The sequence below is a fragment of the Petromyzon marinus genome, chromosome 40 (genome assembly GCF_048934315.1).
Source record: "Petromyzon marinus isolate PM22_M1 ecotype Great Lakes invasive population chromosome 40, UKy_Petmar_22M1.pri1.0, whole genome shotgun sequence".
Classification (NCBI taxonomy): Eukaryota; Metazoa; Chordata; class Hyperoartia; order Petromyzontiformes; family Petromyzontidae; genus Petromyzon; species Petromyzon marinus.
Window position 1 is genome coordinate 4,957,364 of NC_133706.1, and position 15,036 is coordinate 4,972,399.

Here is a 15,036-nt window from a genome sequence, read left to right on the forward strand (position 1 = left end):
TTGTAAAGTGGCAATGACTAGAAGGCTTATGCTGAGTGAATCGCAGCTGAATAACTTTGAAGCGATATATTCTTACTCGAAGTACATATATCAGGGGACAAGACCACGACTATATCAATGCTAAATACAATTGGAAAGTTACGAATCACAGATTTCAATAATGAGCTTTCATTCAAGTCGACTCCGTCGATATCTCTTCAAACTTATTCGTTATTAATTCTGATAACATTTTTACGGCGGCTCTGCCATCTTTTGGGCATTGAGCTTTCCAGACATGAACGTATTGATTTATTGATTGCGAAGCTTCATATCGCATGACGATGAAGAAATAAAATCTATCGTGGCAACCCTAATCGTCGGACAACCAATGAGCGGGACGGCAAGACTGCGTGCGCTACCCCGTACGTGTTCAACGCGTGCCGTGCGTGCCGTGCGTGCCGTGCGTGCCGTGCGTGCCGTGCGTGCCGTGCCGTGCGTGCCGTACCCTGTACGCGTGTCTGCCCTTGCCCTCTCCTCCGCCCGCCTGTGCCGCGCTCGGGGCCCTGCGTGCCAGGCGCTCCCCGGACGCGGCGAGCACGAGCTGCCGCAGCGTCTTCACCTGCGCCTCGGTGGGCGGCCGCATGCGAGGGTCCATCACCGCGTTCGTCCCCGGGCACACCGAGTTCACTGCAGCGGAGCGAGCGGCCGGCAACAGACAACGCGTGAAGCATCGGCACTGCGGTTGCTCGCTCCGACCACAGCCTCCGCTCGGCATGGACACAACTGCCAAAGGACCATCAACCAGCAGGGTCGGATACACAACATCGCCCCCGCCTCTATCTTTGGACGTCCACCGCATCTGTCTTCGCTCCGTTCACCCTGCACTACAGCTCAAGGTTGATCCCTCTGTAGCGCCGCTACTGACAACCTCCTCCTCCTCCTCTCCACACCAAGCAGCAGGGCCGTCACTGCCCGGCGTGGTTTCTCCGTGGCAGCCCCCTCCTACTGCAACACGGCCGCCATCATCATCATCATCAATCATCGTCGTCGTCCCACTGCCACGTTCGCAACAGCAGCGTTCAATCATCACCCGCTTGAAAGAGGCACTTAAAGGCCCTGCCACCAGCTCTCGCCTGGCTTTCAAGCGACACCGCGGAATCACAGTCACTTATGTCCGTGAAATATTATACACATTACACTGCCTCAATGTTCTCTCTTCCTACCGTGACCTCGTGTATGTATGTATGTATGCTGAACTTCTTTCTCACCGTACATAGCCCACCGCGCTAATCTCTAATCTTGGTGGCGTTGGCTGTCATGTACTTGTAAGGCAGTACGTGCTGATCAAGGCCTACCGGAATTGGTGAGCTGCCCTCTCAGGCGTCTGATCTCTCGCATTGCCTTGAGGCGAAGGCCGTGTTCTGCACAGAACTCGGGTGTGCAGCCTGCGAACTCGCACGCACCAACCGCACCTGCACACACACACGCACACACACACGCCACATGTACAGTTTCACACGATGACAAAGATCCCCCGTGTAGCCTATGCAAACTGTTGGGCCAAGTGCTGTTAGCCAGTAGCAGCTATGAAGGCCGGCACGGCTCACGAGATGGTGGTGTTGCCAGGGCCACTCCCGGCCGCCTTTATCTTTCCAGTGCTGATGTTTACACACCGCACACGGGGGGGTACTCGTGTGCAGTGTGTAAACATCACCACTGGGGAGACAAAGGCTGCAGAGCGTAAAATTGGTCACCCACCCCCTCTGGTGTGCCGTGCTGACCTTCATAGGTTCTACTTGTCAACAGCACTTGCCCCAACAGTCTGGGCAGGCTATACGGGAGATCTTTATATTTGTTTGCATGCAAGTTGAACTTATTTCGCACCGTACGTAGCCAAGCGTGTGTGTGTGTACGATCCACGCGGATCGGCAAGGGGCAGCGCTTACTCAGCATCACCATGAGATCCCCGAGTTGCAGGGACTGCCCGTGGCCGGCCCACACGCGGCGCGTGTGGGCGGAGCAGGGGCGCGCGCCACCCTCCGCATCGGCCTCCCTACACGCACGCACAATCACGCGAGGATCTCCATTATCGCACGAACAGACTGTTGGGGCAAGTGCTGTTAGCGAGCACCTATGAAGGCCAGAACGGTACACGAGGGGGTGGGTGGCCAGCACCACGCCCGACCGCCTTTGCCTCCCTAGTGGCAATGTTGACACAACGGTCCAGTGTACTCATGTGAGGCTGAGTCGACCTTGGAGAAGCCCAGGACCGGTTCATATGGTCGTCACTGTTGTTGGTGTTGGCCGTGAGCGGGAACCGAACTCCGGTCGCCGGGTTCATAGCACGGCGAGCTAACCGCTGCACTATCGCTCCCCTCAATCTCGCACACAATCACACACGCACAATCACATACTCGCAAACTCACACACGCACACAAAGACAAAAAAGGCACAATCACACACACACACAATCACACACACACAATCACAACAACAACCGCCATTCGCCAATAAGCGTCGGCGACGTCGCCACGACGCTTGTGCCAGGCCATGTGCGCCTTGAGGCCACCACGTGAAGTGCCGAACGCCCGCTGGCAGGAGGTCACGGGGCGGACCCAGCAGGTGCCACACACAATCACACACACAATGGGACACGTTCCAGAGAGGATGTCCCCCGTGGAGACAGGGCAGACAAGTTGCTCGGCGCGCACCTCGTGACGAACATCTCGCGGACGGTGAGCCCCGCCACCAGCGTGATGGCGTACTCCGCGAGGCCGTGCTGCGGGGACAGCGCCAGCAGCTTGGCGAAGCGCGGCGCCACGGGCAGAGTGGCCATGACGCGGCCGAGCGGGGTGATGCGCTTGTGCGTCACCCCGCGGAAACCCCTGCGCGCCAACAGCACCAACGACGGCAACAAGAACACGATCGCGACGGGGCCTTCGTGCTCTCGGTGGGGAGGTGCGAGCACAAACCATCGCCACGCAAACTCCGCATCGTGTGGCGCTTTCAGATGCGCTTTTGCGGCCGTCTGGAACGCTCTTCCTTCCGATATTAGGAAGCCGCTGCAGCTATGCACTTTTACATTATCTACATTGAAAACGCATTCCTTTAGAACTTGGCTACGCATGGTGCGAAATAAGTTAAACATACATACATACATGTGAACTACCTTGCCTGGTATTACAGCAAATTGTGTGTTCGATCCCGACCCTGACACCTGTATAGTTTGCATGTTGTCCTCGTGGCCGTGTGGATTTTTCTCCCGGCTCCTCCGGTTTGTCCCTCCACATTTGGACTCAACATGCGTTTACAGTACTTGCTGCTATACATTTTTCCATGGGATAAGCCACTTCGTTGAGCTATAATTAATGGTCAGGTCGCTGCTGAAAAAGAGGTATAGAAATAGTTTAATTTAGACGAGTACACTGGGTTCAAGTAACACCAAGGTTTACTCAGCAACCAACACCATGGGGTCATCGTTCATGTTTGTGTTCGGGCAGGATTTCCCAGTAACCGACTAACCTGGATCTTCGTCCTCATGATGGTTTGACAGTAACAAAAGACAAAGATCCCCCTATAGTCTGAACAGACTGTTGGGGCAAGCGCTGTTAGCGAGTAGCACCTACGGCGGCCGGCACGGCACACGACAGGGCGCCTTTGTTTCCTCCGCGGTGATGTTTAGACATTGCACAAGGTACTCATTTGAGGCCGAGTCGACCTAGAGAGGGGGGAGGGGGCCCAGGGCCGGTTCAGATAAAATTATCACTGCCGTTGAAGGCCACGAGCGGCAATGAAACGCGGGATGCCGGGTTAGTAGCGCGACGCGCTAACCGCTGCCCCCTACGTACAAGCCGCCGCCATCTTTAAGAGATCGAGTTGTCGACTCCTCCAGAGCTCCCAGCAGCCGGAGAGACTCCTCCGCAGCGAGCAGCACGCTGGGATCCGGAGGAGTTGGGAACGGGAAATTCGTCACCTGCACGCGCAGAACGCACAGCGGGGCACGCGCAAGAAGGCGCGGCCGTGTCCAATTTCACGCTAGTGTATGACGACAATCGTGTTGATGACAATAAGACCGATTTACAACGAGCGTACACAAATCTGAAGCCTGCCGAGAGTCTCAAGCCAGTGGCGATCCTCGATGTTCTGGGGTCGACTCGCCCACGCAGCCTGGCCAGAGGGCATCACGCGAAACTGTTTCCCTCCCACGACAGCACCGTGCGTCGATTTTGACCCGAGCTAATGTTTTCCCCATAGACGGGCGATTCCCTTTCACGAAGAGCGTTTGGCGATGCTGCTGCTGCCGCCGCCGCCACCGCTGCGTTGGGCAGCGGTGCGCGAGCACAACGAGACGCTCAAAACACCCGCCGTCAATAACAGTGTGTGTGTGCGTGTGTCGCCTTAAAATGGATGGCCCATCTCCATGGCACATCGATGGAGGGTCGTCCAGCTCGGTTCCGTTTGATCTCCCGACGCGGCGGCTGAAGCGACGGAGCAAGTTTCTGAAATAAAAAAAAACCTTTTGCAGAGGCTTCGTCTCACCCGGTCAATGTTGAGCGCCTTCATCTGCAGCACCAGGTCTTCCACGGGCCGTGTGGTGATTTCGGGCGGAGAGAACACCTCCAGGTCAGAGAAGACCGCCGAGCTGTAGAGCCTGGAGGTTCCGCACAGAGAGTGAAGGCAGCACGGTCTTCACAACCGCCGCCGAGCTTGCAGCGTGCGCGCGCGGCTTCAACGTTCAAGAAGCACAAAGGTTTTTGGGTTAGATCGCGTTATTTATAAATGTGTCGTAACCCTCCACCCACCCGAAGCACTCGCGCCTCCGGTTAGCGCACTCGGCTACATACGGCGCGCAACGTGTTCAACATGCGCACGTACGTACTCGAGTTTGTACTGATCACGTGTGGATCCATGTCGCCTCGACGCACGGCGCACCTTGTGTTTAAGGTGACGTGAAAACACGCAACAGGTGGGGCCACCGCTTCAAGGTTCTCGTCTACCACACAACTATGGCCCGTCGAGTAAACCACTCTCCCATAGCCCTCTCGGTGTGTATGTATGTATGTATGTTGAACTTCTTTCACATCGTATGTAGCCAACCGTGCTAATCGGAGGTGTGGGGGAAGAAGAAGAAGAAACTAAAAGCAGTTCTAAAGAAATAACTCATAGCAGCGTAGCAAAATAAATTGTAACAAAATCGCTGTGCTTCTGCGCGAGTAATTAACAGAGGCGGCATCTGTTTCATTGGTAAAACATCGTAGCGTTTAGGCTCGTCTGCAATTAGGCCTTCTAAATAAATGTCATCCAGCGGTATTTATTTAAACGATGCAAACCATGGACTAGTTTTGACTTTTCCAAGTTTCATCAACATCACATTCAGTCGAGTAAAGGCCGGTGCTCTTCATCGCAAGGCCCGCGGGGCCACTGGTGGCCTTTAATGCGGCCCCTGACGTGCGGCCCCCGACAAAACACAGATGTGAACACACCCCCATCATCATCATCATAATCGTGCTACTGCTGCTGCTGTCAAACTCAGCAATAGTTTGAAATACGTGGCGGCCCTCACACTGACGATGTCTTATCGGCGAAAGTGCCTCCCCCCCCCTGCCCCCTCTGAAAATTAGTGAACACTGGTAAAGGCAAATTGTCCACGTGTACTTATACAGCCCTTACGTTAAACAATTTCCCTGATGGATGAGCCCCCCTCTCCACTGACCATTGTGGTGAACCACAATGGTCGGTGGCGGGTCGTTGAAGGAGGGTCGCAGGTCTTTGGCAGCGCAGATTAACAGATACTACGGTGGATGTTGCTGTAACGCCTTCCGCTGGCTCCAACAGAGCCACCCGCACAGCAGCCTACAGCGAGGCGCCATTGACGTTGGCAACCGACCCAAACACGATCCATGCTCAACCCAGCTTGGCTCCCGAAATCGCAGGGTCACGGCGTGACACTGAACCTATCAATTGGCCCATCACGTGGATAGAGTATTGTCCGGCGCTGACATGTGCTCACCCCGATCCTTCGTGTGCGGTGTTTATGTTACGTAAACGTTGAGTAGTTCTGTGCTGCGCTGTCTGTGCAAATTGCACAATCTCACAATCGCAGGGGAACCACGGGCAGCGAGCCTGCGCTGCTAACACTTGCCCAAGCTCTGCAGTCCTCTACATTATGAACCCTTTCCCACTCCGAGACGTCTGCAAGATGCAGGGTGGGTCCCGTCCACCGCTGAATCTCGGAATCGCTCGAGCGGTTCAGCGTTCATTTTATTTGGAGAGGCGCAGCGCCGCTGTTTTTAAAAGACACTGTACTGTCCTCACAGCTGAGAAACTGGAGCGACACGACCACACTCTACGATAGCTGGCGTATTCCCGCGTGGCCTTTTACTTCCAATTCCGTTGGGAATCGACTCCGTTCCGACGAGGTAAACGTACGGGATCGAAAGGGAATCGGGAGAAAAAACAAAAACGATGACTTACACGATTACGTACACGTACGTCATCGGAACGGCAAAGGGTTAAGATGTTGTCAGCCGGCCAACCAGCCAACCGACGAGCGTTTACACGCGCGCAGGACGAGGCGGGGGCGGGCCCGCCGTGCGTCACCTGTAGCAGTGGCCGGCCTGCGTGCGGCCCGCGCGTCCGGCCCGCTGGTTGGCCGAGGCCTGCGAGACCCAGGCGACGCGGAATGAGCTGACGCCGGTGACGACGTCGTGGTGGCGGCGCTTGACGCGGCCCGTGTCGACGACGTAGCGCACGTCCGGCAGCGTGAGCGACGTCTCCGCGACGTTGGTGGCGACGACGCAGAGGCGGGAGCCGGCGGGTGGAGGGCAGAACACCTACGCGGAGGTGGGGGGCAACCGAAGAAACATCATCATCAACAGCATCAGCGGCATCAGCGGCATCAGCAGCATCATCATCAGCGTGCATCAGTAGATAGTAATAAGGGTGGTAAGTAAGGCTTCTCCGATTACCACCCCGCACCTCCGATTAGCACGGTTGGTAGACGTATGGCGCGAAAGAAGTTCAACATATGTACAACATATATCAGCAGCGCCATCGTCGCCTTAAATTCTATAGTTTACTTCGATTCATGGCTTCTCACGGGGGGGGGGGGGGACCGGTAGTCCGATGCTAGGCTTAGAAACGCGGCTTCGTTGACTTTCCGGTGTTGCTGTTATGGGGGGGGAGGGGCGGGGAGGGGAGACGTTCAAAGCGAGCTTCGTGCTGTTCCGGCTGTGCTCCTCGTACCTTGGCCTGCTGCTCCGCCGCCAGCAGCGAGTAGAGGGGCAGCACGTAGAGGGGTTCCGCGCAGCTGGGGCTCGGATCTGGAGAAACAAACGAACGGCGGCAGTCATCGCTTCGACTGTCTGAGACGCCGCAGGGACGGCGACGCGGTACGTCGGTAGCGCCTTCGCCGCTCGTCGCGGGTCGAGGCTGGCGGCCGTCCCCGGTTAATGCCGCGGGCGTACGAACCGTGAAATACCCACGACACTGTACCAAGCGTAAAATACGACACGCTGTCTGCTTTACAGCAAACCCCGCAGAGATCGCGATGCGTCATTCCAAGGAGAGACGGCCTCGCCAAGTCTTGCGACTTGGTGAGGTTTCCCGGGTAAGCAAGCGTGACGATCGTAATAATTACACACGCGGCAGGCACTCCTGTCACTGCAAAAAAAGACCTTGCAGTGACAAGATGTTGGCCATCGTCAACACCCTGGTCCCTATTGATCGGAATGAGCCTTTAAATTAGAGGTCCTGAAACCCCCGGGCCACGGACTGGTACCGGTCCGTGGCCTGTTAGGAAACGGGCCGCACAGCAGGAGGTGAGAGCGGTGAGTCCGCGCGTGGCCCACCCATTATTTAATTATAGAGAGCTTCTTTGAAAAGGGGAAAGACCCAATGATGAACCACCCCCCAAAGTCCGTGAAAAAATTGTCTTCCACGAAACCAGTCCCTGGTGCCAAAAAGGTTTGGGGACCGCTCGCTGCTTTAAATAATTAATCGATTACTCAAACTACTGCAGCTTCTGACACGCGAGAATTGTCAGTCTACCTTGAAGTCACTCTCACCTTGTTGAGATATTTCATCATCCTCCGAGTACAAATCCAAGTCATCTCCCTCGTCATCCGCCTTTTCCACCTCGTCTTCACCACCGCTATCATCTTCATTTTCCATAGGCAAGACGGAATACTGATCCAGGTCGATGCGTGGCAACTAAACACACACACAGAAAACCACACATAGACAAAGATACCATGATTAAATTTCGATTTAAAGTTTTCGTGACTGCAGGGATCCATATTCTTGGTTCTTTCGGTAAAGTCACCACGTAGAAGGGAAATAATAAAATAATACAAATAAAACAAGGAAATTATCACGACGTTTCGATTGCAACACAAGCAATCGAAACGTCGTGAGAATTTCCTTGTTTTATTTGTATTATTCTATCATTTCCCTTCTACGTGACTTTACCGAAAGAACCAAGAATATATATACCATGATTAGTTTAATCACCTAACTTCCTTGTGAGGCGATCATCAGCCCAATATCTGACTGCCCTGCCTCCCTGTTTCACCATTAGGAATGGAATTGAGGTCATCAACCTCGCAAGATATTTAACAGAGAATGCTCGTTAAAATCTGGCAGGCTGTGATGCGGTAAAGAAAATATTTTATTATTAGTTTATTATTTCCCTTCCACGTGACTATACCAAAAGAACCAAGAATATGAATCCCTGCAGTTGCGAAAGCTTTAAATCGAAACGTTTTTTTACGTAAAAGAAAATATGTGCAAGTCCTAGTGAGACAGTAAATCTGGGGGCACAGCAGTGGCTGCTAGGGATGGCGTCATCACTGCCACTGCACCAGCCAATCGGCTGCGAGGAAGACAACCCGAGAAAACATGGCCACCGTAAGATCATCGTTCTTTACGCTTCAGCTGGTCTGTGGTAAATATGCTCTTAACGTTTATTATACTTATTATTGTTGTTTTTAACGCGATCATTGTAATTTAATAGTTGTCAATAATAATGTTATTTTATTATTTACAGGCCTACGTTCTTCAACATTAACAATCGGTGTAACAGTGGTCCCGGACCACCCTTAAAAGTTCTCTTAACTTTACATAAATTAATTTGTCTAAACTCCCTCGTGGAATCAAAGTCTCACTCACGTTATTTAGAGAATGGGTTTATCACAGTCGGATGTGCAGACGCGTTGGCACCCACCTTGACGGCGCTTCTGGATTTCTTGACGTTCACCTCCTCAGAAGCTTCCGGATCCTCACCCTTATCCTCCCCTGTAACGGTAAATGTGCGAGTGCGCCCATTCAGACCTCGACAGCCTTCTCACTTCAGTCAATTAAGTCCTTTACGTAACCCACGACAGACCAATTCATTACAAATTATTCAATGACGCTGCTGCTGCTTTGGCAGATGGGCACAATCACTATTAACAAGAAAACACATTTGCCAAAAACACTGTGTTGTGTGGCCTTACAAGAAAAAAAAAATAATCACAGGTGACGTTTCGGCAATGGTTCTTGTTCATGGCACGTAAATCGTGATTTATGAATGAGATGTGCGCAATGGTCTGCTGATGTTCTGACACAGGTGATGGTTCCACCAGTGTCTTCGTGGAATGTCAACAAAACCAGGGGGTGCAATGTTTGTGTCTCGAATTCGGTGTTTATTTCTGGACGTCTGCGTTGTTCCGATCTGTTCGCCTTCAGTTGGAAGCAATGGTACACATTCTTGAGGTATTGCTTGATGGGTCGGTTGTCGTTAGCAAGAAAACGTGCAAACTCCCTTGCAGTTTGCGTGACGTCTCTGCGGAAATTATGATGGATAATGGGTGATGATGGTGATGATGATGACAAAAAATTGTGATCGATGTTGCTGCTGCCGTCACCCTCACAGGTTACTGCCACAGCCACCGATAAAAACGATGATGATGATGATGTGGTACGTTTATTCAACTTCTGTATGTATGTTGAACTTCTTTTGCACCGTACGTGGCCAACCGTGCTAATCGAAGGTGCGGGGGAAGGAGTTTTCAATTTAGATTTAAAACTTCAAAACGATGATGGCCTGGTACCTGCTTGTGCGGCCTGCGCGCCGGTCCGGCGGGGGAAGGCCGTGCGGAGACGCCTGCACAGTGCCTGCACCTCCGCCTGGCCCGTGACGAACACGAGCAAGCCGCCCGGCGGCAGCAGGCGGTGGATCTTGCTGACCTTGCGGAACGCCTCGCCCACGTAGTCGTCCGGCGGCGTGTGCTTGTTGAAGTGCACCGTCACCGGGAACTGCCGAGCGTCCACCTGCGTCGCGCGTGACGGGAGATCGACGGGAACACCAGGTACCAAACTAAAACTAAACTAAAAACGAAACTATTTTTCTTTTAACACCCAGGCTTCAGCGACCGATGTTATTCATAATAAAGGTTTTTGGGTTGGATCGCGTTTATTTATAAATGTGTCGTAACCCTCCACCACCCGACATGGGCAATCGGTAAAAAAACAATTGTCACGTTGACAAAATACAAATAGTTCACTACTTTAGCCCACCGGTGTGTTGAAGAGTGAATCAACAACATTTACAATTTTTGAGTACGACGTTTCTGTGGTAATTACATCCAGCATCATCGGGCGATTTGCCAGAATAGTGAAGCCCTCCACCTGCTCCCGGTTTTAAATAGTGCAGCAGGGTGACGTCATCATTTAACCCAATCAGGTGCAGAGATCAGAGAGTGGGGGAGTAATTATATAATAGATTAGTAATCAGTTAATTGTTATGATCAGTAATTAGTTGTAGATTAGTGATTAGTTGTAATGTGTATTATTTAATAACTGAACCCAATCACTATACCCAATCAGGTGCAGAAATCAGAGGCGGCAGAGGGGGGGGGGGGTTATTGTAATTATATACTACGTTAGTAATCAGTTAATTAGTATGTGTTTCCCCTATAAGGAAAAGTAATAAGTATTATTTAATAATTCGCTTCCAGGCCGCATTAAGCCTGTAGCTATCAGAGCGATTAAAGTTATTTCTATTTCTCTCAATTTCAATGGATTCTCTAATTAGTCTTTGCCAGTAATAATTAGTTTTACACAACATTTCAACGTTATCAAAATCAATTGAGTGGCCTTGTTGGCAAGCATCTTCTGCCACTGCCGACAGTTGTGTTTGAGATAATTTTATATTTCTTTGGTGTTCTTTTAGTTTTACGCTGATGTTACGTCCCGTCTGTCCAATATAGCGTCTGCCACATAAACAATTAATCCGAAATACACCTTCTGTTGATAATTTAGGTAATTCGTCTTTCGTACAAAATACTAGTTATTGAATTTTGTGTACTGTACCAAATCTTACTTTAATGTTTTGCAAAACACGGGCTAATTTGTCAGTTACTCCTGAGATATATGGTATTTTAATTGTTTTAATAATCTGATCATTTTCAGCAGTGTTGCTTTGCGATCGAGTTACATACGTCAGGTAAGGCCCACTGAGGTATGTAACTCGTTTTCAGGAAGCGACCTCGCCACAAAGGATAGCTCAACGAATTGACTTATCACGTGGACATTTACAGCAGCCAAAAATACTCCGTTTCTAAATGTGGAGGGAAAAACCAGAGGACCCGGAGAAAAATCTATACGACCACGGGGCGGTCTGACATGCACACTTCTAATATGCAGCAGGCGTCATGGTCGGGATCAAACCCACGACCTCCTGAATACCAGGCGAGGTAGTTAACATCTCATAGCCACCGTGATGATGATGAGAGAAACGCAGACTCCAAATATACAGCAGGCAGGCATCGTCAGGGGTCGGGATCGAACCCAGGTCCTCGTGCATACCAGGCGAGGTAGTTAACGTCAATGGAACTTGCGTGTGACCCCACTTTCCTAGCCACCGTGGCACCCTTACACACGCTTAAGGGTGAGATGCACAAGTCGCAGACACGCACCTACCCAACTTTTTCTTCCACTGGCGTATCCGAGCCGTGCCAACGCGGGGGGGGGGGGGGCCGTCACGGTACGGTTGATTTTCCCACTGGCTATATTTGGCGAGCCGAGCCGGAAGTGAACCGTTATTACTCTGGCCTCGCAAGGCTCCCACAAGTCTGTTGAGCCCTGCGAGGGACGCGAGCCACCAGGACCACGAGGCTCGTGGCGTGCGACGTCAGCGGTACATCGAAGTTTTTCGCGGCGATATAAACAACCTGGGGCCTCTGGAACCCGCGCTGAGTTGGCTCAGCACGGGTCCTGGCGGCGCTCAATTAGAGGGAGCTCTTGAGGGTCTTTGGCCTACTCGTCCAAACCGACAGGGAGACGGTGCGGATTTTGAACCAAAAAAACTTGCTTTGTTTCAACTGCCACGCAGGGGCGAACGAATCGGACCGGTGACGTCTGTGTTGCAAGTTCAACGTGCTTAGAATTAAGCCACGGCAGCATCACCCATGTAATTAGAAGTCATCTATAATTTGAAGTTGTTAGGAAGACTTAGGCGGTCCATGTTGTAAGTGCAAAATGTGAGAGCCGCCTCAGCACTCGAGTTGGTGCGAGGATTGAAGGGGAGGGGGGGGGAGGAGGTCACCTTAATCACGGGTGGAGGGGAGGGGAAGAGACGCAGGTTTTCCGTGAAGTCCTCAACGCGAAGAGTGGCCGACATGACGACCAGCTTGAGAGGGGAGCCTCGCTGAAACGCAAACCACGCACACGCTGGCTGCTCACACAGCACTGCACGCACGCGTGGCACCACATCACGCACGGCATCACACGCACGCATAAACACAGCGCCATATACACGGCAGCACATGCAGTAGTGCGCCAATTGGTGCAGCACCACCTGAAAAATCCCCCGCCCCCGCCCCGAAGACCGCGCGGCGATCACCTTGTGGCGCAGGGGCACGATGCGCGAGAGCAGCCCGATGAGCACGTCTGTGTGCACGCTGCGCTCGTGGGCCTCGTCGATGATCAGTGCGCTGTAGCGCGACAGCACAAAGTCCTGCCCCCCGCACAGCCCGCACAGCCCGCGTGACGCAAACACAACAAAGACATATACACCCCGCCCCCCCACCCACCGCATAATAACAACAATACTTTCATTTTATATAGCGTCAGTCATGCCAACAGCATCCCACGACGCTGTACATTAATTATACACGAGGACCAATATGCATATATATATACGCGGTTGTCTATGCATGGTGCGAAAGAAGCCCAACGACTGCCAAGCAAAATATATATATATTTTTAAATGGCACCAAAACAAAAAGCGCAAACAACTAAAAAGTTATCAAAACAAATAAATTAGTCCATTAGGTCACGTCCCAGCCATAACACACTTATGGGACAAGTGCTGTTCGCGAGTAGCACCTATGCTTTCGATGTATTTTCATAAACATACCGATATTCCCAGTCTGTTACCGCCAGTTTTACAAACTACCATCGCCATGGTAGTGCGTACCACAAGTTGTTTTTTTAGCTTGCACATTTCACTTTGAACTCCTTACGTTGTTAGCCTGCGCATTTCTAACTTGCCCACCCGGCAGCATAACAAAATGCGGTTTAATCCTCGCTTGCTTATCTACTTCCACCATCTACATCACAAAGCTCCAGTTTCGGCCCAAGTCGTTGCCTCCCAGCGTAGCCTCGGCTTCCCAACTTTACCTCCCAGCCCACACCCCGCCCCCACGCTCACCATGGCGCCCCCCCCCCCCTCTCCATGCCCCGCGACTGAATAAGCCCTCGTCACAGCCATCTCTGAGACACACTGAAGCGTTTGTGCTTTCGCTACGTCGTCCCCACCTGAAGAAGGACGCTTGTGTTGCGCCTGAAACGTCGAGATTTAATTTAGTTTTCATTTTTTTTTTACTTTTTTTACCTACTTGACTTTACCGAAAAAAACAAAGAGTATGAATCCTTGCAGTCACGAAAGCTTCAAATCTAGAATTAGCACCTATGGAGGCCGGCACGGTACACAAAAGGTGGGGGGGCCAACACCACGCCCGACCGCCTTTGTCTCCCCAATGGTGATATTTTTACACACCGCCACCAGGTACTCATTTGGGGCCGAGTCAACCTAGGGGATGCCCAGGACCGGTACAGTTAATCGTCACCGGTGTTAGTCGTGAGAGCGGGAATCAAATTCGGGTCGCTGGGTTTGTAGCGCGGCACGCTGCAATGGCTCGAACCTCGGCACATTTGTAACGTGCGGCGCGTTACAACGCTGACACGGTCAGCGGGCTGGGTGTGACCTTGGATTCTTAAACGAAGGAGAATCGCTGCTTTTGAAATGAAAGCCTTCTGGTAAAATCCCAATTTGTAAAACTGTTTTATGAACAGCGAGGAAAAGCAGAATCAATCCCTAGAAAGAAGAGACACAGAAACAGGACCAAGGCTAGCGAGTCAGGTCAAGTACAGGAAGCCGTGATCATCCGGGTCTGCAACCGGGATGAACGGTGACCGGCTGTGAAGGACGGTGATGGGGGAGAAGCCCAGGCAGGTGCCAGGGGAAGAGGAAAGCCCACGACCACGTGAGATGACGTCATACGGTACACGATGCGGCAAGTCGGGAGATCGCGTCACGCGCAGCAATGTCATCGCGAGGCACGCAAACACACAGAGCTAAGGCCTTGTCGCTTTCAGTATGGGTTGGAAGGGATTGCAGTCACACACACACGTATTTATATATACGCGCATACCCAGACGTACCTTCTGCACTTCCCGTAGTAAGACACCGTCCGTCATGAATTTTATTTTTGTTTCGGGCGTCACGTTCCCATCGTAGCGCACTTGGTAAGACACAATCCTGCACAGACCAAAAAAATACCTCACTTTAGTTTCACGAGCGATCAGGCAGGAAACTGCCTCGAGAGAATATTCATACGTCTGAGGGTGCTGTCGTGACCTACAAAACTCCATCTTCACCACGAGCCACGGTGGTGAGATAACTACCTCGCTTGGTATGCAGGAGGTCGTGGGTTTAATCTTGTCCCTAACACCTGTATATGTGGAATGAATTTTGCGTGTTCTCCACCTTGGTGGTGTGGATATTTCTCTGCG

At 52.0% G+C, this 15,036-nt stretch overlaps 1 protein-coding gene across 5 annotated transcripts in view; it reads right to left on the reverse strand.

The window, feature by feature from the left end:
* The window catches only part of DHX37 (DEAH-box helicase 37), a 33,532-nt gene that overhangs the window by 8,635 nt on the left and 9,861 nt on the right, over positions 1 to 15,036 (reverse strand). For all 5 annotated transcript variants that reach the window (XM_032968488.2, XM_032968487.2, XM_032968489.2 and 2 more), the window contains exons 8-21: positions 14,686 to 14,782; positions 12,863 to 12,976; positions 12,566 to 12,667; positions 10,071 to 10,290; positions 9,203 to 9,273; positions 8,046 to 8,190; positions 7,225 to 7,301; positions 6,580 to 6,812; positions 4,519 to 4,630; positions 3,828 to 3,952; positions 2,691 to 2,864; positions 1,926 to 2,032; positions 1,335 to 1,451; positions 485 to 666 (exon numbers count right to left, since the gene is read on the reverse strand). In XM_032968488.2, coding sequence (XP_032824379.2) covers positions 485 to 666; positions 1,335 to 1,451; positions 1,926 to 2,032; positions 2,691 to 2,864; positions 3,828 to 3,952; positions 4,519 to 4,630; positions 6,580 to 6,812; positions 7,225 to 7,301; positions 8,046 to 8,190; positions 9,203 to 9,273; positions 10,071 to 10,290; positions 12,566 to 12,667; positions 12,863 to 12,976; positions 14,686 to 14,782 — 1,876 coding nt within the window. The remainder of the gene's footprint in view (positions 1 to 484; positions 667 to 1,334; positions 1,452 to 1,925; positions 2,033 to 2,690; positions 2,865 to 3,827; positions 3,953 to 4,518; positions 4,631 to 6,579; positions 6,813 to 7,224; positions 7,302 to 8,045; positions 8,191 to 9,202; positions 9,274 to 10,070; positions 10,291 to 12,565; positions 12,668 to 12,862; positions 12,977 to 14,685; positions 14,783 to 15,036) is intronic.